General features: G+C 44.8%; 1 protein-coding gene across 1 annotated transcript; it reads right to left on the reverse strand.

The window, feature by feature from the left end:
- Nucleotides 1-117: 117 nt before the first annotated feature.
- On the reverse strand, nucleotides 118-24,806 carry LOC311235077 (D-amino-acid oxidase-like; the record flags this gene model as incomplete). Its single annotated transcript, XM_084322422.1, has 10 exons — nucleotides 118-256; nucleotides 471-569; nucleotides 2,310-2,427; nucleotides 3,939-4,021; nucleotides 4,207-4,311; nucleotides 4,469-4,523; nucleotides 22,975-23,040; nucleotides 23,160-23,236; nucleotides 23,666-23,780; nucleotides 24,613-24,806. 10 exons carry the CDS (start codon nucleotides 24,804-24,806, stop codon nucleotides 131-133), a joined length of 1,038 nt encoding a protein of 345 aa, XP_084178548.1. The 3' UTR covers nucleotides 118-130.
- Nucleotides 24,807-26,131: the final 1,325 nt, after the last annotated feature.

Below are 26,131 nucleotides of genomic sequence, written 5' to 3' on the forward strand. Positions count from 1 at the left end.
TTCACTACAGGTATTGGCTATTTAATAGCAGGTGAGGAATGAATTAAGTGTGCATTAGTCACCACTGAACCTAAAGGGTTAACAAAGCCCAATATGTGCCGTTGGTATGTTGAGTGACGGCGGAATGAGTTCACAAGCGAGCTTTTGACCCTCTTCCTTTTTGCTCCACGATCTGACCAAAGAGCCTTGCCGCTTGCTCGGAACATCCTCGGTGAATGGTGAGTCCAAAACCACCATGGCCGTAGTTATGGATCACCTGAACGAGAGACGCAATGCAATGTCTCTTAGTACAATACCTCTATGGAGTATATTTATTTAATTCCACAAGACAACATTAGAATCAAAGTGACTTATTGACCCATCTAATCTAAACCCACCCTCCTTTCTTGATCCTCCAATCACAACTGTTATTGGAGGATCAAGAAAAGAGGGTGGAGCTTGAGATAGGTAAATTGGTGTCATTAGCTTACCTCTATTGTAGTTGGTCCAGACCGGATGGTTTCTCTCTCCAGCCTCACTTTGCTGCGTACAGGTCTGAGGCCTGACCAGTCGTCTACTATCCTGGCATGCTGTGGTCAGAGAACAGCAAGGCACACAACTTAAACAGGTCTGAGGCGTGACCAGTCCTCTACTATCCTGGCATGCTGTGGTCAGAGAACAGCAAGGCACACAACTTAAACAGGTCTGAGGCGTGACTGAATGAATGAATGAATGACTTTATTTGACAATATAAAAAATAAACATGTGACAGAAGAGCACAGTCGGGATATACTGCCAAGGATGAAACACAAAAAAGCTCAGAGCTTATTTCCATTGTGGTCCTTGTAGGGGGGTGGGGGAATGTGATGCTTAACACATGCATCATACAAAACGTGACATCACAACACATCACATATACCATTTAACATTTATATACATACAGACTCATACAACATGCAAGGGTGCCTTAAGCTAAGTGTCTAGGTATAGTCCCTTTTGAGCCATGTCTTCAGGCTGGACTTGAATCTAACGGCACTGTCTATGGTTTTCAGTTCACTGGGCAGACTATTCCAATAGACAGCTGCTGAATATAAAAATGACTCCTTCCCCATACAGCTCCTGAATCTGACTGGCACAAAGTCAGTTGAGCTGCGCCTTGTTTGGTAAGCATGGGTGTCTCTGATTCGGTTGAAGTAATTGTTAAAGTACACTGGCACTACCCCATGCACTATTCTGTGAACTAGGCACATCCCTATCTGGTTTACTCTGTCTTCCACCTTAAGCCATCTCATGACCTCAAAGTGAGATGGGTCAAGGTGGGTTCGAGCAGGTAGCCTTAGTATTACCCTGATTAGCTTGTTTTGTGATGTCTGTAGTTTTATTTTCTGACTTTTGGGGGCACTGTTGTACCAGGAGCCACACGCATAGTCATAGTGACACTGTATGAGAGCTCCAGCAAGAATCTTCATCGCTGACTGATCTAAAAAATGAGAGATTCTGGCTAGGTATCTAGTCCTGTTATTTATCTTTGTAAGTGCTTGGTGAGCCATGCTTTCCCCTGATAAGCTGTTTTCCAGGACGCAACCGAGATATTTCACAGATGTTTTGTCTGTGAGAACAGTATCTCCTATTCTAATGTTAAAACCTGGCGATTTTCTGAGCCTGACCTTTGACCCGAATAAAATTGACTGTGAGTGACCAGTCCTCTACTATCCTGGCATGCTGTGGTCAGAGAACAGCAAGGCACACAACATAAACAGATCTGAGGCCTGACCAGTCCTCTACTATCCTGGCATGCTGTGGTCAGAGAACAGCAAGGCACACAACATAAACAGGTCTGAGGCCTGACCAGTCCTCTACTATCCTGGCATGCTGTGGTCAGAGAACAGCAAGGCACACAACATAAACAGATCTGAGGCCTGACCAGTCCTCTACTATCCTGGCATGCTGTGGTCAGAGAACAGCAAGGCACACAACATAAACAGATCTGAGGCCTGCCCAGTCCTCTACTATCCTAACTTAAAGAGAACTGGGCCAAGTCCTGCTCAAAAGTCCCGCTGGCCATCATGTATGTGGCCAGCACATACAAACACACATACTGCGATGACATCTGAATTTCCCCAAGGGGATTAATAAAGGAACACTTGACTTGACTTGAGTTGTTTAATCAAAGTGTGCCTTACAAAAATAGTTGATAACCAGCAACACTAAATTAAGAGACAGAGAGGAACCTATGAATAAATCATTTATAAATGCTGAGGCAGAAAGTCTATTTATGACAAACCAGGCTTAGACAAACCATGCCTCTCAAACCACATCTATCATCTCACCTTGAGACTGGGCTCCAGTTTACAGGCTCCCTCCCAGATCTTCTTATGGTCAGTGGAGTTATTTTCTTCACTCCAGTTGTCAAGCTGGAAGCACCCGCCAACAGTAACTAGACGACTCCTGTAGACACACAAGTACCATTGATGAGACATATAGAATAGAATAGAATAGAATAGAAATAGAATAGAAATACTTTTATTATCCCGTGGGAAATTTGACACTGCAAATCGCTCAACATTTAAACATATAGACAGGACAGGTCACAAATTAGAATAATAACACAAATCAATCAAGTTGCCTAGGATAAGAGTAGAGTAAAATAGAATAAAAATGAAATAAAATATACAGAATAAATACAGTAAAAAATATACTGAGCATAGGGGAAGGGGGCGGGGGTACAGGTAGTAAAAAACAACACAGCAGTGTAAACAATTTGGTCAATATAATTTAACTATCTAACTAAATGAAATATATATTCACAGTGTCACATAAGGTGCAGTATGCTTCAGGTAGTGTATTGTCCTCCTTGGGTTCCTATTAGTCTAAGGTCAATGTCTGGCAGCCGTCGCTGCCCCCTGTTTTGGAGCCTGGAGGGCCTCCTGCCACTATTGAGCTGCCGCTCTGTGCTCAGTGATGCAGTGAGGCACAGTGATGCATTGTATAGTCTGATGGCTGTTGGAATGAAGGACTTCCTGTGCCGTTCAGTGCTGCATTTGGGTAGTGTGAGCCTAGCACTGAACATGCTCCTCCTGTCAGGATCTCAGACTTCTGAGGAAGTAGAGTCAGCTCTGGCCCTTCTTGAAAAACTAGGGCTGTCAAAATTAAAGCTTTAACTTTGGAGATTAATTAAAATTATTTAAAGCATTAAAATAAATTAATCTAGATTAATCTATGGAGTGAAAAATCTTCAATCTTAGCACCACGGATATAAGAAAGAGGTCTAGCTGAGTCAATGTTGATGGTTTTGTTGAACATTTGTATTTCACAGGAGAGAAACTGTATTCAAAGAAAGCTATTAAATAGTCTTTGAATCTAAATATACTTTCTTTGTGTTGATTTGACATTAATTCCATGATTTTACTCAAGTAAATATCTGTTACAAGCTTCGGTCTTAAGTAGAAAAATGCAATTTTTAATCTAGATTAATCTAGATGAATTACAGAAAATTGTGAGATTAATTAGTTAATTCTTTTTAATCTATTGACAGCACTAATATATATGTATACACTATGAGGTGGGAATGCATAACAATTGCCATATCTCAAGCCCCGCCCTCTTTTATTGAGCCTCCAATCACAACTGTTGTCCGGGGGAACCGGCGGTTGTGATTGGAGGATGAAGAAACTGGGGGGGGGCGGGGATTGAGATTGGTCAATTGGTCTCCATTGCAAAATGGGGAATGCAATTTTAAAATGTATTTTTCATTTTGATAATTAATAAAGAAGACACATTGACATACACAAATAATAATAATTTAGCACAGCAACAGCATGCACTAGAAACCAAACTGAGAAACAGACAAAATTATAAGGAAAACAATGCACAGTAGCATTAATAATAATAATTAATAATAATGTATCACTGAACCAACTTGAAATGTCCTTGCAAGGATTGCTGTATTTAATCACTACCCTGGGATGATGTACGGTGAGTTGTAGGTTCCTGTGGTGAAGTTGTGGGTTAGAATCCAGTGTTTCAGCCACGGGGCATCGACCTGAAACAGAAACACCTCTTCAAACACAGGAAGACAGGAATGTGTCACGGTGCAAAGATAAAGCAGACACATAAAGAGTTCCACAGCATTACAGAAGCACATGGTCCTCACGTTCACAATAACAACAGCCATGTCCATTACAGTATGTGACCTCTCAACTGACATTTGAACATTTCCACTCTGACCTTCACTATTTGCCCCCGGCCTGGTCTGAGGTCGGGGTCAGGTTGGAGTTCTCCCGCTCTTATTCCTGTGCAGTTGATGACGACATCTGCCCCAGATTCTGCCAGCTGAACACAGAGGAGGTATGATCAACTTTTTTTTTCTTTAATGTTCTCTCTATTTATTTCTTGAGGCAAACCAATTTATATATATAAACTAGATACAAGGATATTAAAGACTGTGTAAAGGTTAACATTTGCATAAGACTGAAAGGCTCCAACTGACCTCTTCAAAGGACTTTATCGTCCGCTGGTAAAACTTCACACCTCTCTTCTGCAACCTAGGATTAATACAAAATTAGATTCACATTCAAATAAAAAAATATGTTGATATCTGAGATATTGATGGATGGAGCTAATAACCGTGTTGTGTAGGCTACTGTGACATTGAAATGATCTCCACAAGCCTCTTTTATAAAAATTCCTGTTTTGCCTTGTCGGTGTATATGAACAAACAAACACACTAACACAGAGATAGGTATTCTAATTCAATGTGCACAAACAGGTTTGGCAGACATATAGAGATATAAATGTTGTGATTATGCAGCTATTGGTCTGGTGATGGCAGAATTGTATTTGAAGGCTGTGTTTGAGATCCTCATGGATCTTGTTACACCTGCCAGGGCGGCAGTTTAGGCCTTAGTGGATATCTGCACTCTAGTATATTCTTCTTGTCCCATTGCCTTGTGTGCACACCTTTCTGACAGCATGAGAATAAATTATATTATGACCCGATGTATAGTATGATAGTATGTATGTATATATGAATGCGATGCAAGGATGGTAGCCACACACTCCGAACTCCTATACAAATAACCTATTAAATCAACGCTTCAGTTATTGCATACAAGTCAAGTCAAGACTTTTATTTGTCACGGCATACAAGCATACAGTGAAATGCGGGGGGTCTTGCCCACAACGATTGTGCAATAATACAATAATAAGAATAGGATGAGAATAAGACATTTGTGCAATAAACAAGTAATAAGAATAAGACATAACAGGTATATGTACATAACGTTTACAAAAAGCATGGTAAGACATGCTAAGGTCCTGCGATAGTGCAATACCCTGTTAGCTACGGATGAGGCACTGGGTCTTATGTACACTACTATACAATGCTATACTATACAATCTACAGTTATACTATGTGTCCTTATGCTAGCTTGCTATCCATCTGTTTACTATACAAGAACCACTCCCGTTCTTGTTTTTAAAGTGACCTTTCATTGTGTAAAGTGACCGTTGAGTGTGAGCGTGTGCAGCGTGTGTGTGTGTTCATGCTAAGTGACTGCTGGTGTGTGAGCATATACAGTGTGTGTGTTGTGTGTGTGCTCATGTGTGCTTGTGCGTGGAGAGTTCAGTGTTCAAGACTCTGATGGCCTGGGGGAAGAAGCTGAGCCGAAGTCTCTCTGTCCTAGTTGCTGGTATTCGCAGGCGTTTGCCTGACCGCAGCAGCTTGAACAGGCTGTTGTTGGGGTGGTGAGGGTCTTTCATTATTCTGCAGGCTCTGGATTTGCACCTCCTGTTATATAAGACCTGCAGGGGTGGTAGTGCAATACCCATAGTACGCTCAGCTGAGCGCACCACTCTCTGTAGGGCCTTCTTGTCCTGTTCCGTGCTGTTTCCATACCAGGCAGTGATGTTTCCAGTCAAGATGCTCTCTACAGCTCCGGAGTAGAAGGACTGGAGTATCTTCCCCGATACTCTGAACTTCCTTAACTGTCTCAGGTGGTAGAGGCGCTGCTTCACCTTCTTTACGACTGAGTCGATGTGTGTTGTCCATGTCAGGTCCTCTGAGATGTGGACCCCCAGGTACTTAAAGCTGCTCACCCTGTCCACGGTAGCCCTGTTTATCCTCAGTGGTGTGTGTGTGGGAGCGAAATAAACTTTTTGACTCACCGGCCAGTGGCGGGTAGATGGGAAGAATCTACCCGCCAAGCAGATTTCTTACCTGCCAACTTTCTTTTGATAAAAAAAATAATTATTATTATTTTATATAATTTTTTTTTAATAAAATATATATATTATATAATCATACTTGTAGTTGTATTATCTGCGAGACATCGCCACCTCGCTGTCTGCAAACAGCTCCACTGTCTGTGTGTATACTCGTGTCGCCTCCAGCTCCAGCAAGGATTCTCCGGCGCTACAGCTGGATCCTAAACTCTTACATTCAGCATGAAAGGATTCTCCTGCGCTGCACCTGGACCCTAGTCAGCAGCCCGCATGCTGATGCGATGTAACTGGACACTTGTTGATGTCGGGAGCTATCAGTAGCTAGCCAGCTGGATAACGTTACACAATGCCTCATGTATTAAACTAAAAGTGAATAGTTGACTGGGTCATTTTGTAACAGTAGCTAACATCAGCTCACGGAGGTCTCTCTGACTAGACTAACGTCAGTCACGGTGACTGTGTGTTTACATGTAGCATACAGAAACAGGTAGGGGAGGTTTAGGAGCAGCAATGCGCTGCGTGTGTGTGCTCAGACAGCGAGTGAGAACTCCGCTCAGAATTTGATCATGATTTTCGGTTTTCACATGACCATTTGATTGGCCGCCACACGGCGGGCTGACCTCATAGTGGGAGGCGCCAAACGTATAAACTGAGCGCAAATGGCGGGTGGCGCTCTCTAGTTTCGCCCCCAGTGTGTCCCCTGCTGTGTTCTCCTAAAATCCACGATCAGCTCCTTGGTTTTACCAATGTTCAGGAGCAGGCTGTTGTCCTGGCACCAGCGTTCCAGTACCTCAACCTCCTCCCGGTAGGCCTTCTCGTCGTTGTCAGAGATCAGCCCCACCACCACTGTGTCGTCCGCAAACTTCACTATGGAGTTGGAGCTGAACTTGGCCACACAATCATGTGTGTATAGTGAATACAGCAGGGGGCTCAGGACACAGCCCTGGGGGGGCCGATACTCAGGGTGATGGTGTTGGAGGTCTGACCCCCCACCCTGACCGCCTGGGGCCTTTCACTCAGAAAGTCCAGTATCCAGGCGCTCAGAGCGGAGCTCAGACCCAGCTCGATCAGCTTGTCCACCAGTCTGGTGGGGACTATGGTGTTGAACGCTGAGCTATAGTCAATGAACAACAGTCTCACATAGCCCCCCTTCTGGCAGTCTAGGTGAGAGAGGGTGCTGTGCAGTACTTGGGAGACCGCATCGTCAGTGGACCTGTTTGGCCTGTATGCAAATTGCATAGGGTCCATATCGCTGGGGAGGGAGGCACAAATGTAGTCCTTAACCAGCCTCTCAAAACACTTCATGACCACAGAGGTGAGTGCCACCGGTCTGTAGTCATTAAGACCTGTTGGGGAGGATTTCTTTGGTACCGGTATTATAGTGGACACCTTGAAGCAGGCAGGGACCACGGACTCAGCCAGGGATAGATTAAATATGGTGGTGAACACTGGGGCTAGCTGGTTAGCACAGGACTTAAGTATACGTCCTGTTATCCCATCTGGGCCAGCTGCCTTTCTGGTGTTCACCCGCATGAATGCTCTTCTCACACTGTGTTCCGTCAATGACGGTTTCTGGTTCGGGAAGACCCTCACCTTCTTCGTGGGGACAATGCTATCAGCTAGTGTTGCTATAAAGCTAACAACAACATCCGCGAACTCACTGACGTCACTGGAGCTCGACTGAAGCATCTCATCGAGTGCGTCCTGTAGCATGGCCTCTGATAGGTCGGACCACTTCTTTACCTCATGTGATACGACAGCGTCACGTGATCTCTGCCTGTAGGCGGGGATAAGCAATATGGCGTTGTGATCCGATGTGCTTGTAGCTCCCGCTAATGGAGGATCCGGTACTGCTTTGTAACCGGCTCTGAATGGGGTGTAACAATGATCCAGCATATTTCCTCTCCTTGTGGAGCAAGCGATGTGCTGGAAGAAGTTTGGCATCACCTTCTTCAGATTCGCTTGATTGAAGTCGCCGGCTACGATCATGGCTGCGTCCGGATGTTTGATCTGGTGGATGTTTAGATGCCCCTGTAGCTCCGCCAGGGCCCTGGCGGTATTCGCTTGTGGAGGGATGTACACCGTCATGACAATGGAGGTGAATTCTCGGGGGAGATGAGTTACACATACAAAAGGGCATGTGTGGCAAGTATACATCCATAGCCAAGTATTCACAGGTGGTATCAATCAAACAATAATCACAGCCTGGTGACTATAGGGTAGACATTGTGAAATGTCCTAAAATGTCAAAGTCTGCCTTTTAATAAAAGGTACCAAACTGTGCGCCGACCAGCATAGATTACAGCGCTGTCTTTCATCTTTGAAGACAATGGAACCAATCGAGGATATCAAAAGCACATTCTCTTTTGATTAATGTTTTCATACTTTTATTGGGTAATAACCCATCAGGCTAACAGGTGCTCCAGTATGCGTGTGTATTTATTCACTCACTGGAATGCTTCTCAGCCAAATTCAACTCATGCCTTTTAGTAGCCAATTTCATACAATTCATTATGCTCCATAGTTATTCTACTCATGTAAAACAGTGAGAAGGTCCTAAATCATGTCGAACTTGTCCTTGAATTTGTGTGGGACATTACATCATCGAACATCGAACTCCCTGGATCTCATATTCTCCCGTAACTCCAGCATCATTAACACCACGGTAACCCTGCATGTGATTGACCATTCCTTCATATCCTTCTCACTAACTCTCACGCTTAACCCCAAACCATCCACTCCAACTCAAACCGTCTCAGTCAGATGCAACCTGCACTCCCTATCCCCGTCCACCCTCTCCTCTGACATACTATCCGCTCTACCTCTGAGTGACACCTTCTCTGCTCTCCCCCCAGAGACGGCAACCTCCACCCTCAGCCATCTCACATCCTTTGACGCGCTCTGTCCCCTCGCTGAAAAACCTGCCCGCCGTTCCCCACCCAGTCCATGGCTGACGGATGCAGTGAGAGAAGAAAGACAGGTCCTGAGAGCGGCCGAGAGGAAGTATAGAAAGTCACGCCTCACTGCTGACATCGCCACATATCACAAGCTCTTGTTAGCCTTCTCCAAAAACATTACTACTGTCAAAGCTTCTTTCTTTCACCATAGGATTGAGGCCTCTGCCAAGAACCCTTGCAAACTGCATGCTACCATGTCCTCCCTCCTCAATCACCCCCCACCCCCTCCCCCCTCATCACTCTCTCCCAAAGACTTTGCGATCCTCTTTGAGGAAAAAGTGGAGAACATCCGCACCTCCTTCTCCCAACCTCCACCCATTCCAAATACTGAATCGAGAACCTCATCCTTCACTCTGTCATCTTTCTCTCCCATTACAGATGCCGAGGCCCTCACACTGGTAACGTCGAACCGTCCCACTACATGCCAGCTGGACCAGTTACCATCCCCCAGGGGCGTCCATTTGGTATGGCAAGGTATGGCACTCGCCATACCTTGGCAAATAAAAATGTAAAAAAAAAAAAAAAAATTACAATTTTTTATGTTGATTTAGAATTCGAATGTCAACATTATGAACGAAGCTTCGAACTATTCGGTACAGCCCTAGCATGTTTTGATATTGTCAATTATCTCACTTTTACTAGGTGACTTTTACTGTGACTAACTGAAATATGCCCAAAAAAAAGGAAAATGGACATAGGGACGTTTTTTTTATCAAAGGGCAGCAGAGACAAGTGATACAGGGACACAGGTAAGGTCTGGCTTAGTGATTATAATAGTGCAGTTCAGCATTCAGTAACCCATACTTTTTGTGAATGTGTTTTTGATACTACATTCTGTTGAACACACACCTCAAAACCGTACCTAAGGAAAATTGGCTCAATTGCAAGAAAAGTAATAGACAGTTATGATATTACATTCTGCATAATTCGTATGCAAAATATTGTGGTTCCCTGCTTTAGTCTGTTGACACATTTCTATACTAAAAATGCTTGTGTATTCCTGTGTCATACCTAAATGTCATATAACTGAATTGTATAGAAACAACTCACCAAAAGTGACTATTGCACAACTTATTTGACAAAAAAAATCCACCAAGGGGGGGAAACCCCCCCTTCACCCCTCCCCCCTCCTCGCCATACCTTGCCTTTTACTGAAAGGACGCCACTGCCATCCCCACTCCTCTAGACCAGCGGTTCTCAACAGGGGTGCCACGGCACCCTAGGGTGCCGCAGAGAGCTGCCAGGGGTGCCTTGAGATTAAAAAATAAAAAATAAAAAATAAAAATAAATCTTTTTCTTTTTTTATTCTTTTTGGATTACAGAAAATTATCACTAAAGTGCTATCTGTTGCAGCTGCACTGTTTTCCATGAAAATACTATATTTGGATAAGTTTGACCAGGCACGTGCACACATAGAGCCCAAGGGGTGCTTGAGCACCTGCCTTTTTGAGCCTCATAAAAAAAGTACCCTTTTTGAAAAAAATACGATTATTATTATTAAATATTTTTTTACCGTTACGCATATAGACTGCCCTTCCAACTGAAAAATGTCAGGATAGAATCAAAATATTAGGTAAAGAGAGAGAGATGCCCCATATTCCATTGCAGTTTGCACGGCCTCCTCAGCGTGCCTCTCCACGGACCTATATATTTTATGTATAGCGTGGTGATGATGATGATAGAAACCGCTGTGGCACATACAGTTGAATGCTGGTATTACACTCATTGAGGGACACGAAGAAGTCAAGTCCGATGGGATTTGGGAATCTCAAATACAAATCGGGATTGGAATAAAAAAGGCATTTATATTAAACAATACAGAATATACAGCACTTCTTGGGGTCTGTAGGGTAAGCACTTATTCCCTCCCCCCTGAACATTTATGGAGATGTATGGGCCTTTTAAGTCATAAAAGTGTATTTCAAGGATAAGTGAGCTCCTGCACTGATTATTATAGTTCAATATTCAATATTTGATCACCAAAAACCCCCAAAAAGCATAAAAAGGGGGCCCCCCCGCCCAAAAAGGGCCCTTAAAAATCGGGTTCGCTCGGTACGCCGCTCGGTTATAAGACACACAGGTATAGTGCCCTTTTCAGCCTTTGAGCACCTGCCCCTCTAAAGTCCTGTGCACGTCCCTGAGTTTGACCATTTCTCAAAATCTGAAAATGTTAACGTTTGTGGCTAGGGGAGATGTGTAGAAACCCAAATGCTGGACAGTGGAGGGTGAGAGAGACGAGGCACGAGTCAACGTTGTAATTGACAAGGCTTTACTGCGCAGTAGTAGTAAACAGGGAACATTACAGGGGAAAACAAAGCCGAACTTGAAAACACGGGAAATCAAACCTCAGCAACGCTGGAAAACATGAACTAGAAATACGGGAACGGACTCACAAGGAAATACAGGATAACAAGGGTTTTCACGAGGGGAACACAAGGTAGGCAGAACAGCACGGGAAGGTACTGACACAGGAGACAAAACAATGGCGCGACACTGGTAGACAGGGGGCGGCATGAATATATGAGGACTAATTAGACTGACAAGAAACAGCTGGGGCTGACAGGCTAGGACACAAGAATAATAATAAAACACTGGGAAATAGTCCAGAACGGCGTAGTACCGCCGATGAGCACACGATGGTGCCAGACGATGAATGCTCAAAAAGTCCAGATTATGACAGTACCCCCCCCCCCGAAGGGGAGGCTCCCAGACGACCCACAAGACCGACCAGGGACAGGCAGGGCGAAGGGCTGAGAACCCGGAAAAAACTGGGGACGAGGACACGGAAAACCGGAGCTGGGGGGGCGGAGAAAAGAACCCAGGAGGGGCACAGCAGCAGGGGGGCCGGGGAACAGGACCAGAGGGGAGCCCGGAGAAGGGCGCACGGGGCACGGGAACAGGGGCACTGGAGAGGGGGACAGAGGCCCGGAGAGGGGGGCTGGAGACAGGGACAGAGCCCCGGAGAGGGGGGCTGGAGACAGGGACAGAGGCCCGGAGAGGTGGGCTGGAGACGGTGACAGGGACCCGTGAGGGGGGCTGGAGACGGGGACAGGGGCCCAACGGCGGAGGCCGGACACTGGGACAGGGGCGACAACTCCAGAGCAGGACCCCGGATGGAGGCCACTCCAGGTGCAGACCTCGGGACCGAACCAGGGGGCCTGGAGAAGAGGGTCGGAGGCGATGACCCCGGAGCAGGCCCCCGGACAGGGGCCACTCCAGATGCAGACCTCGGGAACGAACCAGGGGGCCCGGAGAAGAGGGGCGAAGGCGACAACCCCGGAGTAGGACCCCGGACGGGGGCCACTCCAGGTGCAGACCTCGCAACCGAACCAGGGGGCCCGGAGAAGAGGGGCAGAGGCAACGACCCCGGAGCAGGACCCCGGACAGGGGCCACTCCAGATGCAGACCTCGGGAACGAACCAGGGGGCCCGGAGAAGAGGGGCGAAGGCGACAACCCCGGAGCAGGACCCCGGACGGGGGCCGCTCCAGGCGCAGACCTCGGGACCGAACCAGGGGGCCCGGAGAAGAGGGGCGAAGGCAACGACCCCGGAGCAGGACCCCGGACGGGGGACACTCCAGGTGCAGATCTTGGGACCGGGCGCAGGACCCCGGACGGGGGTCCCTCCCGGCGTAGACCTCGGTGCAGACCTCGGCGTTGACCACAGCGCAGACCACGGCGTAGACCACGGCGCAGGGCTGGGCCAGACGACACTCCAGGTGCAGATTTTGGGACCGGGCGCAGGACCCCGGACAGGGGTCCCTCCCGGCGTAGAGCTCGGTGCAGACCTCGGCGTTGACCACGGCGCAGACCACGGCGTAGACCACGGCGCAGGGCTGGGCCAGACGAGGAGCCGGGACCAGACGAGGAGCCGGGACCAGACGAGGAGCCGGGTCCAGACGAGGAGCCGGGACCAGACGAGGAGCCGGGACCAGACAAGGAGCCGGGACCAGACGGGGAGCCGGGACCAGACGAGGGGCCGGGACCAGACGAGGAGCCAGGACCAGACGAGGAGCCGGGACCAGACGACGAGGAGGGCCCGGGCGTGGAGGCCGGACCGGACATAGAGACGAGACCCGACGTGGGAGCCGGACCAGACGACGAGGAAGGGCCGGGTGCGGAGGCCGGGATGGACGTCGAGACGGGACCAGGCGAGAAGCTGGAGGCAGGCGACTCCCCGGGGACAAGAGCAGGGGCACACGATCTGGACTAGACGTCGGGGTCTCCCCGGGAGCCGGAGGAGGAACAGGGGCAGCTAGAGCTACTGTAGCAGGGGCTAAACTGGCAGTAGAGACTGAGTTAGCTACCTGGGTAGTGCTAGCTGCAGGACCTGTGCTAGCTGCTAGGGCTACACTAGCCGGCGGGGCTAAGGCGCTAGCAGTAGGAACTCTAGCGTGCGGAACTGAGGGACTAGGCGTAGGAACCCTAGCAGACAGGACCGAAACGCTAGCAGCAGGAGCTCTAGCGGACAGGACTAAGAGGCTAGCAGCAGGGGCTCTAGCGGACGAGACTGAGGTGCTAGCAGCAGGGGCTCTAGCGGATGAGACTGAGGTGCTAGCAGCAGGGGCTCTAGCGGACGAGACTGAGGTGCCAAGAGGCAGAGCATCCTAGTTTTAAAAACCAAATGTGCAGCATCGGAGCAGAAGAAATAACGCAGCGTGCCGTAAGCTTATCAATACCAAGTATAGTGATTAGGTTATGCCAAGACGAAGAGGACGTTCAGCAGATGGACTGAAGATGAAAGTTGTTGCATGTTAGAATGTTCAGTCAGGCTATAGCTATGTCGGCTAGTAGCTTAGCTAAAGGCAGGGACAGCTAACTAGCGTTAGCTAACCTAGCTAGCTACGTTATCAAGTGCTAACGTGTGGCAGATAAACTAGGAACAGACTCCCAAGTTCATCCCAACGGGGGGGACAATATCATGATGGGACTGGTGAACTTTCTCCACGGTCGTCTCCTTCCTCTTGGACCTGACTCTGCGTTAGGGTGAGTTTTTAATGCAATCTACTCTGTTCCCGCCGTGGATCTCTCTCTCTCTCTCTCTCTCTCTCTCTCTCTCTCTCTCTCTCTCTCTCTCTCTCTCTCTCTCTCTTGCTCTCTCTCGCTCTCTCTCTGGCTCTCTCTCTCGCTCTCTCTCTCTCACTCGGTGTGTTGCATCGTGCAGTTTGTGACGTGTGTACTAAGCTTATAGAGTTCGATTCAAATAAGGCAAAACTGCAAATCTGCATGTCGTGCTTGAAAAATTAACCTGGCTTTAAGCTTGTTTATCAGGTTCCAGGGGTGTTTTGTGCATTTTCCCTGTTACTGCCAGGTGTACGACTGTACAAGTGCATTGCCACTAAGCCTCGGGCAGCGCTATTATTTAAGAATACGTTGACTGTATCATATGCCCAGCCTCGGGCAGCGCTATTATTTAAGAATACGTTGACTGTATCATATGCCCATCGGGCAGCGCTACTATTTAAGAATATGTTGACTGTATGCCCAGCCTCGGGCAGCGCTATTATTTAAGAATATGTTGACTGTATGGGGGAAAAAAATTATAATAAAATAAAATAAAAATAATAATAATATAAATTAAGACGGCACTGATGACATGTGATAGAATGAAAATGAACGATGACACTAACAAATAGTCCAGAACGGCGTAGTACCGCCGATGAGCACACGATGGTGCCAGAGGATGAATGCTCAAAAAGTCCAGATTATGTCAGAAAATCATTATTTAATAAAACACAGAAAAGGATCACCAAGTTCTTCTTCTTTTTCTTTCGGCTTTTCCCGTCAGGGCTCGCCACAGCGGATCATCTGTTTCCATCTGTTTCTGTCATCTGCGTCGTCCTCCGTCACTCCCACTGCCTGCATGTCCTCCTTCACTGTGTCCATAAACCTCCTCTTGGGCCTTCCCCTCCTCCTCTTTCCTGGCAGCTCCATCTCCAGCATCCTCCTCCCGATGTACCCCACCTCCATCCTCTGCACATGTCCAAACCATTTCAGTCTTGCTTCTCTCACTTTCTGCCCGAACTGCTCAACATGGGCCGTTCCTCTGATGTAGACATTTTCGATTTTGTCCAACCTTGTTACTCCCAGAGAGAACCTTAACATCTTCATCTCTGCCACCTCCAGCTCCGCCACCTGCTTGTTGGTCAGTGCCACTGTTTCTAGACCATACAGCATAGCTGGTCTCACTACCGTGCTGTAGACCTTTCCCTTTACTCTTGCTGGTACCCTTCTATTGCAGATCACCCCTGTCATCCTTCTCCACCCGCACCACCCGGCCTGCACTCTCTTCTTCACCTCCCTACCACAGTCCCCATTACTTTGGACTGTTGACCCCAAGTACTTAAACTCGTCCACTTTTGGTACCTCTACTCCTTGCATCATCACCACCCCTCCGTCTTCCTTCCCATTCACACACATATACTCTGTCTTGCTTCTGCTCACCCTCATCCCCCTTCTCTCCAGTGCATGCCTCCACTTCTCCAGGTTCTCTTCCACCTGCTCCCTGCTCTCACTACAGATCGCGATGTCATCTGCGAACATCATGGTCCACGGGGACTCCTGCCTGACCTCGTCTGTCAGCCTGTCCATCACTACTGCAAATAAGAAAGGACTGAGGGCCGACCCTTGGTGCAATCCTACCCCGACCTTGAACCCTTCCGTCACTCCCACTGCACACCTCACCACAGTCGCACTGCCCTCATACATGTCCTGTACTACCCTCACAAACTTTTCAGCTACTCCTGACTTTCTCATACAGTACCACACCTCCTCTCTTGGTACCCTGCCATACGCCTTCTCTAGGTCTACAAAGACGCAATGCAGACGCAATGCAGGATCACCAAGTTACTCTGGATAAAAAAATACTTTACAGACAACATTGAGACAAAGCTTCCTGACACATCTCCATCCAAACTCTTGGAAGAACTCATTGAAATCTCATCTGATACCACATGGAGAGCTAGTTTCAGAGTGTGGTATCTCATGATGCAGCAGTTAAGGTGTTGATACCATTCAGCACCACATATCTGTGTGAAGCTGGCCAAGTTGAGCCTTGAGGATGACATGCGTGTTGCCTTGTCAAAGATCTCCCCACGTATTGACCGTATTATTAGCCAGCAGCAGCAGACCTCGCATTGAGCTAGACATGTCCACTGAGTGAACGATTGCTTATTTTCTGTATTTATTTATATTTTTTGAGAAATGGTAACTTGGTGATCCTTTTCTGTATTTTAAAAAATACATGATTTTCTGTTTTTGAGAAATGGTCAAACTTATCCAAATATGCAATTTTTATGGAGAACAGTGCAGCTGCAACAGATAGCACTTTAGTGATCCTTTTCTGTATTTAAAAAAAATACATGATTTTCAGTTTGAGAAATGGTCACACTTATCCAAATATGCTATTTTTATGGAAAAGTGTGCAACTGCAACACATAGCACTTTAGTGATAATTTTCTGTAATTTTATTTAAAGAAATATGCTATTTGATTTACTACTACAAGCAGTGTAATGTCAACCGTACTAAGCCATTTAGACCTGAAACACCTGTTAATAATGCATTATATAGCCTGCATTATATACACACAAATGTGTTTCCCGGTTTCTTAAATAAACATTATTTTGAAAGCAAGCACTTTTGTCATCATTGTAGCAAAAAAGACAGGACCGGAAAAGTCTTTATCGTATGTAGGGGTGCCTGGAATATTTTATTGAACACAGGGGTGCCTTGGCAGCAGAAAGGTTGAGAACCCCTGCTCTAGAGTCTAGACCATAGCACCAGACATTCTCCCATTCCTAACTGCAACCATCAATCAGGGTGCGAACCATGGGGGAGCTAGGGGAGCCATGGCTCCCCTAGATGAGACATCAGCTCCCCTGAAAACATGATTTGTGAATTTTTGGGGGGTCTCTAAAATACTGACAATAAATGCAATTTTTGCCATGCATTTCAAATTTGTCTGTAATTTTCTGTATCGTCATCATCGTGTATAATGCGTAAAAATTAGGCTATTTTGATGTATTTGTGGGATATTTGTGGATATCCTGATGAAGAATGTTCTCAGTCAACCGAGGCTTGGATAATAACAAGGTTTATTAACCAAACAGATAGATTACATAGAGAGAATGGCTGAGGGCTTCCCCCAGGTGATCAGCTGAAATGACCCAGGTAAAAGACCCTCGATTGTGGTCGGGAGGAGCCCTTTATAGTTCAACAAGGGGGGTGTGTGGTCCCATTTGATATGTCAATTGGGGGGGGGGGGGTACAGGTTTGGGGAGAGGAATGTCTTATTCCACAGAGAGGGGGGGGGGTGCAGGTAAGGGGGGACACAGGGGAGGGGAGTATATTTACATGAGGACATATTATACCACAATACTCACTTTTCTTTCTTATAATGTGGGTGAGATTAATGTATAATATACCAGGATTGTTTGGAACAGGTAAAAGTGAAAATAGAAAACAATTAAAATAATGAAAATTTTGGCCAATGTGATCTGGTTGTTGGCATAACAGTTTAAAATAGAATTATTTACATACATGATTCATGACATGATCGACTGGACTGCGGTCTGTGTTATTTTGATATCAGAGATGTGGGAATAGATATCACCCTTTTCTTTTAATTATCGCTCAAAATATCTATATCAATGAGTGGTCCTCAACTCTGATATCAAACAATAATTAACATATATCTTGGCATACCTTCAGTCGTTCATGTCGTGACTCAGGGGAGCTAATGTGATGGTTGTACATACAGGCATCGTAATAAACCAATTAAATACATGCACTGTCTCTGTGTGGTCAGAGTGCACAGGGTGAAAAACAAAATTGTGTGCATGATTATTAGGAATAGGATTTACACATAAGGCTAATGTGTACAAAAACATTTTAACAACCGTTAACCTGGTGGTTAATAAAACTAACATGATTGGTTATGGGAAACTGTTCAAAAATATATATATGCACATTTTATAATGATTCTTGATGAAATTACTTAGGATCCAGTTGTATTTAACCTGAGTTTGAGTGTCACTTTCATCTGTGATTGCCTCAGTTTTGTTGGTCTTTACTTAGAATCAGGCAATTTACTGCTACCGGTGACCCTTGACAAGGTACACAGGGAGTGGATGACAACCTCCTATAGGCCCCCTCTGAATGATGGAGGAGTGAATGTTCCCGACTGCATCGTCAAGAAGAGACATCATCAGAGCCCTGTGAACCAAGAGACTTCTGAACACACAGTGTCCACATTGTTATGTATTTATTTAATTTTTATGTGTTACTGTTTGGCCCTGCCACACGACCGACAGAGAACACCTTGTCAACAATGACGCAACATCATTCAGATTAATACCTTCACAAGCAGGAAACTTTTCACACAATTGTATGTATCTGCAAAACGATGAACTAGGGATGTGATGAAAAGAAATCAATGAGAAAGCATTAACAATGGTTAGTAATAATGAGCTAAAATGTATTGCTGAAGGAAGAAGTGGTCACATGATCACATTACATCACATTTGAATTACTTAGGTTACAAAATTGCCTGATTCTAAGTAAAGATCAATCTTTCAATCACAGATGAAAGTGACACTCAAACTCAGGTTAAATACAACTGGATCCTAAGTAATTTCATCAAGAATCATTATAAATTGTGCATATATATATTTTTGAACAGTTTCCCATAACCAATCATGTTAGTTTTATTAACCACTAGGTTAACGGTTGTTTAAATGTTTTTGTACACATTAGCCACTAAGTTAATGCTTATGTGTAAATCCTATTCCTAATAATTATGCACACGATTTTGTGTTTTCACCCTGTGCACTCTGACCACACAGAGACAGTGCATGTATTTAATTGGTTTATTACGATGCCTGTATGCACAACCATCACATTAGCTCCCCTGAGTCACGACATGAACGACTGAAGGTATGCCAAGATATTTGCACAGCGATAGCTTCTAATGATTATGTTAATTGTTGTTTGATATCAGAGTTGAGGACCACTCATTGACATAGGTATTTTGAGCAATTAATAAAAGAAAAGGGTGATATCTATTCCCACATCTCTGATATCAAAATAACACAGACCGCAGTCCAGTCGATCATGTCATGAATCATAGATATAAATAATTCTATTTTAAACTGTTATGCCAACCAACATCACATCGGCCAAAATTTTCATTATTTTAATTGTTTTCTATTTTCACTTTTACCTGTTCCAAACAATCCTGGTATATTATACATTAATCTCACCCACATTATAAGAAAGAAAAGTGAGTATTGTGGTATAATATGTCCTCATGTAAATATACTCCCCTCCCCTGTGTTCCCCCTTACCTGCACCCCCCCCCCCTCTCTGTGGAATAAGACATTCCTCTCCCCAAACCTGTACCCCCCCCCCCCCAATTGACCTATCAAATGGGACCACACACCCCCCTTGTTGAACTATAAAGGGCTCCTCCCGACCACAATCGAGGTCTTCTTACCTGGGTCATTTCAGCTGATCACCTGGGGGAAGCCCTCAGCCATTCTCTCTATGTAATCTATCTGTTTGGTTAATAAACCTTTGTTATTATCCAAACCTCGGTTGACTGAGAACATTCTTCATCAGGATATCTACAAATATCCCACAATGTATGATTCATGATTTGCGCACTAATTCACCGTAATAGACAATAGCATAAATCTATGGGGTTGCGGCACTGCAGATATACCCTACTCGTAATAAATGGCAACATGCATGCTATTCTTGCGTTTACCATTTGGAGCGTGGCGGCGCTGCAGCCTGCAGGCACAAATCAAACTTCACCCGCCGTTTTAAAAGAAAAAAAATACAGGTATTCAGGATAATGTCAAAAGTTGAAGGAAATATCAAAGAAGTAAGCCTTCTAACCAATTTTGGTTTTACAAAGAAGGCGAAGCAGCCAATCGACTCGACTGAGCAGGAGCCGGTAGGAGCATCTACTTCTTCAATCGCAGACAATTTTAAATTGACTGCTGGCGAAGCTAACAACGTTACACCTGCTGCGGGGACTACTTCTGTGACATGCATATTTTGAGAATTGGGCAGATCTTCACCATCAGGTGGGTGGCAAGTAATTTTAATACTGTAAAAGCAGTCTGGAATAACTACCCTGCTTTAGCGCGCCACTTTAAAACAGCAAGTGAGGACGCATCTCGCAGGCAGCTGATCCCAGGCCTTTGTGGTCGCTTCTGTGTTAACCCTTTCCCCGCCAATAACGTCGTACAACGGGTTTCAAGTTCATGCGAATTCTGCCAATAACGGCGTACGACGTGATTCTGATCATAATTTCATATTTTCGCCATTGGTATTCATATTTCACTCACGGAGCCTTGTCGGATGCTGTGTGAGCCAGCACAACTCTGCAACGCTTCAATACTGCTACCTGGTGGCTGATCGGCAAGTTGCAACCGGAAGTGGATCTCTTGTGATCCCGGTGCGTCTCCCTATTCCGTCCGGCCACTCGTTTATCGTCGCGGGACTCAATACACACACCGTGGATATGGATCTTTGCCATAACTCAATAATCTACATGATTTGGGCGTGTATTAGTAATATACAAACCGGAAATGGATCGCCTCGATCCCCACCACATAACTGGGATCTGTTTGCTCCACTCTCATCGCCCAACGGTACGAGGAGACTGACGTGAGTTTCAGCGTTTTTGTTTATCATTTTCGATACAAACTGCTCTGATCAATATATCACCCATACTACATGAAGCATCTAACGACTATCACGGAATTATAAACGACCCCCCCCCCCTCCATTCACCCGCGCATGATCAGTCATACCGCTTAGGACCATGTACAGTTGACATTTTTAATATAGCGTCGATCGGTATCAAACTGCATTTGATGATCTAATATATGCATTTGTGCCTATATCTCACGTTCTGGGAAATACTGCAGAAAACGATAAAAACATATTTATACTCCAGACGGTATTTTCGTATGAATGTGTGAATGAAAAGGTAAAACGTTCCTACATCCTGAACGATAGATAATCGATGTTGAATGGGCCATAGTAATGTCAATTTAGCAATACAATTAAAAAAGTTATAGCCCTGCAAAGAAGGTGAACATCTCCATAGACTTACAGTGCTGGCAGAGATCAAACAGCGATGGATATAAGCGTGGCAGAGAATGGGTTAAGGTAAGACCTACTTTTCCTAATTACAGTAACTATATTATTATCATTATTGCTCATTTATAAAATGTCTATCGTATGATTGTTGTGCGTTGGTTACATGCGCAGCTGCGCTTGTCTCGTGTGTGGGTGCGTCACTCTTTGAGTACTGACCAGGGTGCCACTGCTGACTGGTGTGATAATGTTGCATTTGCCTACTATAATAATGTTAGACTCGATGTGTTTGGTCGTGGACTTGTTGTTCGGTATTGGTTCATCCGTGTGTTTATGTGTAAATAGGACTGTTGTGTGTGAATTTTAGTGTTGGATCAGAGGGGTTAATCTGAGCATGTGTATTTCAATATGTGCGTCTTCATCATGCATGCAGACACCTGTGTGGTGTGGACTATGTGTGGTTCTGTAACGTTACTCATACCTATAGCCTATGTCAGCTAGCGTCACAGTAAAGTCCTCCCTGTGAGGCACGCGCAGCGCTGCTGACCCCCCCCCCCCTCCCCTCCCGAAGACCATGGTATGGTTCGCACACTGCTCCTCCCTCAAGGGCTCGGTCCTTGGACCCCTTATCTTCTCCCTCTACACTAAATCTCTGGGTAACATTATCACATCTCATGCCTTCTCGTATCATTGCTATGCCGATGATACTCAACTCTTCCTCTCATTTCCTCCCTTGGATATCCACGTCTCTGAGCGGATCTCGGCCTGTCTGTCCGACATCTCCGGCTGGATGATGACCAACCACTTCAAACTGAACCTAAGCAAAACAGAATTGCTTCACCTGCCGGTCAAATCCTCCCCCCTGACCGACCTCTCCATCACAGTCAAGAATGCAGCTGTGACGTATCCCTGACCGCCAAGAACCTCACATTGCAACGACAACCAGAACCTGCAGATTCCTCCTGCGCAACGTCAGAAGTATCCGCCCCTTCCTGACAAAAGAAGCCACCCAACTCCTCGTCCAATCAACAGTCATCTCCCACCTCGACTACTGCAACGCACTGCTTGCTGGCCTTCCGACCACTGCCACCAAGCCACTTCAACTCATTCAGAACGCAGCCACCCGCCTGATCTAAAACCTACCGAAGTCAGCCCATGTCACCCCACTTCTTAGGGACCTGCAATGGCTCCCCATTGCCGCACAAATCCGCTTCAAGGCCCTCGGCCTGGCATATCGTGCGGTGAGGGGAACGGCTCCCGTCTACCTCCGGTCAATGGTCTCTAACTACACACCCTCAAGACCCCTACGCTCTGCATCTTCTGGCCGCCTCAGACCTACTCCTATCCGAGCTCCGGGAGGGTCATCAAAAATAAGGCGCCTATTCTCAGTCCTTTCCCGACAATGGTGTAACGAACTTCCCACCCCAGTTACGACAGCCGAAACGTGTCCAATCTTTCGCCGTCGACTTCTTCTTCAACCAACGAAATTTTAAATATATATATAACCCTAACTAACCTTACTGTCGTGCACTTGTCCTAATATACTAACCTACACTGTAGCACCCAACACTTTGATAAACATTGTTACTCGGCTGATAGAGTTGTGCCCTTCCTGATGACTTGTCGTACAGAACTTGTATGTCGCTTTGGATAAAAGCGTCAGCTAAATGACAAAATGTAAATGTAAATAAGGAAAAACCACTCACCAGTCCATCAGCCACGGTAAGTAGGTCTTTCCTTCCAACATGAGAGCGGTGTTGAACCAGCCATGACTAAACCATTGACCAGAGGAGAGAGGAAGGAATGGCAGTGTCAAAGACAAACCAACTGATGACGGTAAGGCTGCGTTTGTGTCACACGCCTCAAGGCAATCAACAATAGCACAATGCACCTGTATCCAGGAAACATGTCCAGCTCTCGCTTTGTCAGATGTCTGAAGCCCAGAACTGAATCTTTAAATGACGGCTCCTGCAATAAGGACAAGAGTTATTGGCTATGGTAACACATTATTACATTGATAACATTATAATATTATTATTATTATCGTTTTAGCAGTGGGGCCCTCAGTGGGCAATGCATGTTTAACCTTCTGTAGTGTGGTAGTGAAAGGGTTAATCATGCCATGGACCAGCTCTGTGTAAGTATGGACTTAGTCTGGCTGAATAGAGATCGCATGGGCCCTGTTCCTATCAATATACTTTGATACACTATGAAGATATGGCAGAGTCCTCTGAGGTCATGATTATATACCAGCTATCAAAATCAAGGACGTGAAGTTTCTGTCCAACTGAGTTTTCCATTTCACAATGCCTTACTGGCTTACTACATCGGTTAGAAATGACAATCTTATCTTAAAGTTAAATAAAGTGTTTCCATGAACATGGTAGTAGTACTCACTGGTGCAGGCTCGCTGCAGAGGTTGTAGCCAGACTGAAGAAATATGCCCATTTTTATTGAGTCTGACGAACTGAGGCAGCTCAGCAGGTAGTCAAATGTCTCTTTATTCCATTTACTAAAAGTGAGCAAAACACTGCAATAACTGGAAACTAACAACAACAAAAACATTTTACAATTTAGATCGTTAAAGGTGTTAAGCTGTAGCCCTATTTTCATAAATTTCACCTACAGGTACATGCCCAAGTAAATGGAAGATTGCTCCACTTCTACAAGGTCAATTTGCATGTTCTTGGTATCTAGGGACCTGGGTGTATGTATTCCCAGTGTCAGAAATATTGTGTCTGTTACTAGGCTTGAGTAAATTGTGATGAAACAAAGGAGAATATAAATTATGATATATGATTCTTTTTTGCATTTTTGCCGGTGAATATCACCATGAAAACATTGAGGTTCTTCTGATTCCGCTCACTGAGCTCATTCAGCACCTTCTTGAGATCAAATGTACAGAAAATCTAAGCAAATTAATAAAGGGAAGATGATTAAACAGGAGGATTTGTAGATACAGTCATAAATTATAATCCATTTATGAACTTGACCTTGACATTATTATGGCCAAATCATACATCTATGGATAGGGAAAAAGCTCCTCTTTCCAGTGGCAGTGTTATATCTGAATTTTTGTAATTTCCTCGCGGATATAATTAGCATTTTTCCGATAAATTCTTATTTTCTGTAAATCTTAAAAACATTGGTAAACAAACATGGTGCTGAAAATATACACGTTGACTGCTGTTTTGATAGGGTTAAGGTCTTTACTCTTGGTTACATTTGAAAAAGAAACACAACATTAATTAATACGGTCTGTATTGATCGATTTATGATAAAAACAGCAGGGTCTCCGTATAAGGGGACCCTACAGCTTAACAGGTTAAAGAGAATACTCTTACGTCTCCTGGACGTTGCCCTTGTCATAGAGGTACGGCTGCCACAAGCCTGCAGCCCCATCACTGGTGGTCAGTGGGGTGAAACGGTCTGCATACACCTCAATGGTCAGTGGTCTGACAGTGGCGTGATACTGCTCATAGATGCTCTGGGCAGTCGACAGTCCGATGACCCCGGATCCAATCACAGCCACCCGCATGTCTGAGGAGAGGAGATTTTTTCTATAAATATGAGACTATCACAAAACAATTAATGTTAGTCTTTGTGCATATGTCAAGGCAGATGTGACAAAAGCATTGAATGTTTATATATGTACAGTACATTATATTATGTTGAAAATAATGAACCCTTAAATCAAAAAGAGGAAGTCACGGTAGGCTAAAATTGCGCGCTGACACTTATAAAGCCCAAATCCATAATTTTTCAACCATATAAATGTGGGGTATATTCCCATAGGTAAAAAATACATGTGAATATTTAATATCCATAATATATATATATATATATATATATATATATATATATATATATATATATATATATATATATATATATATATATATATATATATATATATATATATATATATATATATATGCACATATATGTATCTTGCATATATCCAACATATAATTATTATTATTTATACGCCATAATATGTACATATTTAGCATTGGTCCATAACATATACATCCCATATACATATTTTTTTCCGTAGCCGCAGTTTGCGGAGACGCTCTCTGATTGGCTAGCCGCGTACAGCGAAGCCCCTCTCTGATTGGTTGAGCGAAGCCCCTCTCTGATTGGTTTAGCTCCAAGAGGCGAGCGTAATCGGAGGCGAGCGGAAATGTAATGTTATGTTTGAATCCATGCATATATTGAATGTAGAATACATATTTATCAAAACAACTACCAGATTCACTCATAACGTTATTAAGATTCACTCATAACGTTATATAAAATAACGTTATATAATGTTATTTCGCGTTTTATTCATAACGTTATTTCGCGTCTAGCACAGTCTCTGAAGCGTAACAGAAAGAAGCATTTTGTATAAAAGTATTCTGTACTTCTGTATGACAACTAATAAAGAAACTTGAACTTGAACTTGTACATTGAGGGGGTTTGAATCACTGTACATTGAGGGGGTTTGAATTAAAACCCTATCGAAAGTATATCGAAAGTACTCAAGCTCTACTGTCTTTGTTGTGAAGGGCCAGATTAAACCGAATATATATATTTATTTATATATATATATTTAATTGTATTTGTATATTCTCTAATATTCCCTGATATCCCTTGTATATTCCTTGTACAATATGCATTGAATATCTAATCTAGCCTACTGAACATCCCATAATAGTCCCCATTCTACTATTGGTCGAGACCTTGGTGCCAGGCTGCCATACCCCCCAGACCCAGTTCAAACGTACCGCTCAACATGTACGAACAAGTCCTAGTTCCGCGTAGGAATCTGGCTACCGCACCACTAATGGTACTATTTGTTCATAGTGCGTATATATA

This window comes from Notolepis coatsorum (assembly GCF_963971535.1).
Source record: "Notolepis coatsorum genome assembly, chromosome: 10".
Classification (NCBI taxonomy): Eukaryota; Metazoa; Chordata; class Actinopteri; order Aulopiformes; family Paralepididae; genus Notolepis; species Notolepis coatsorum.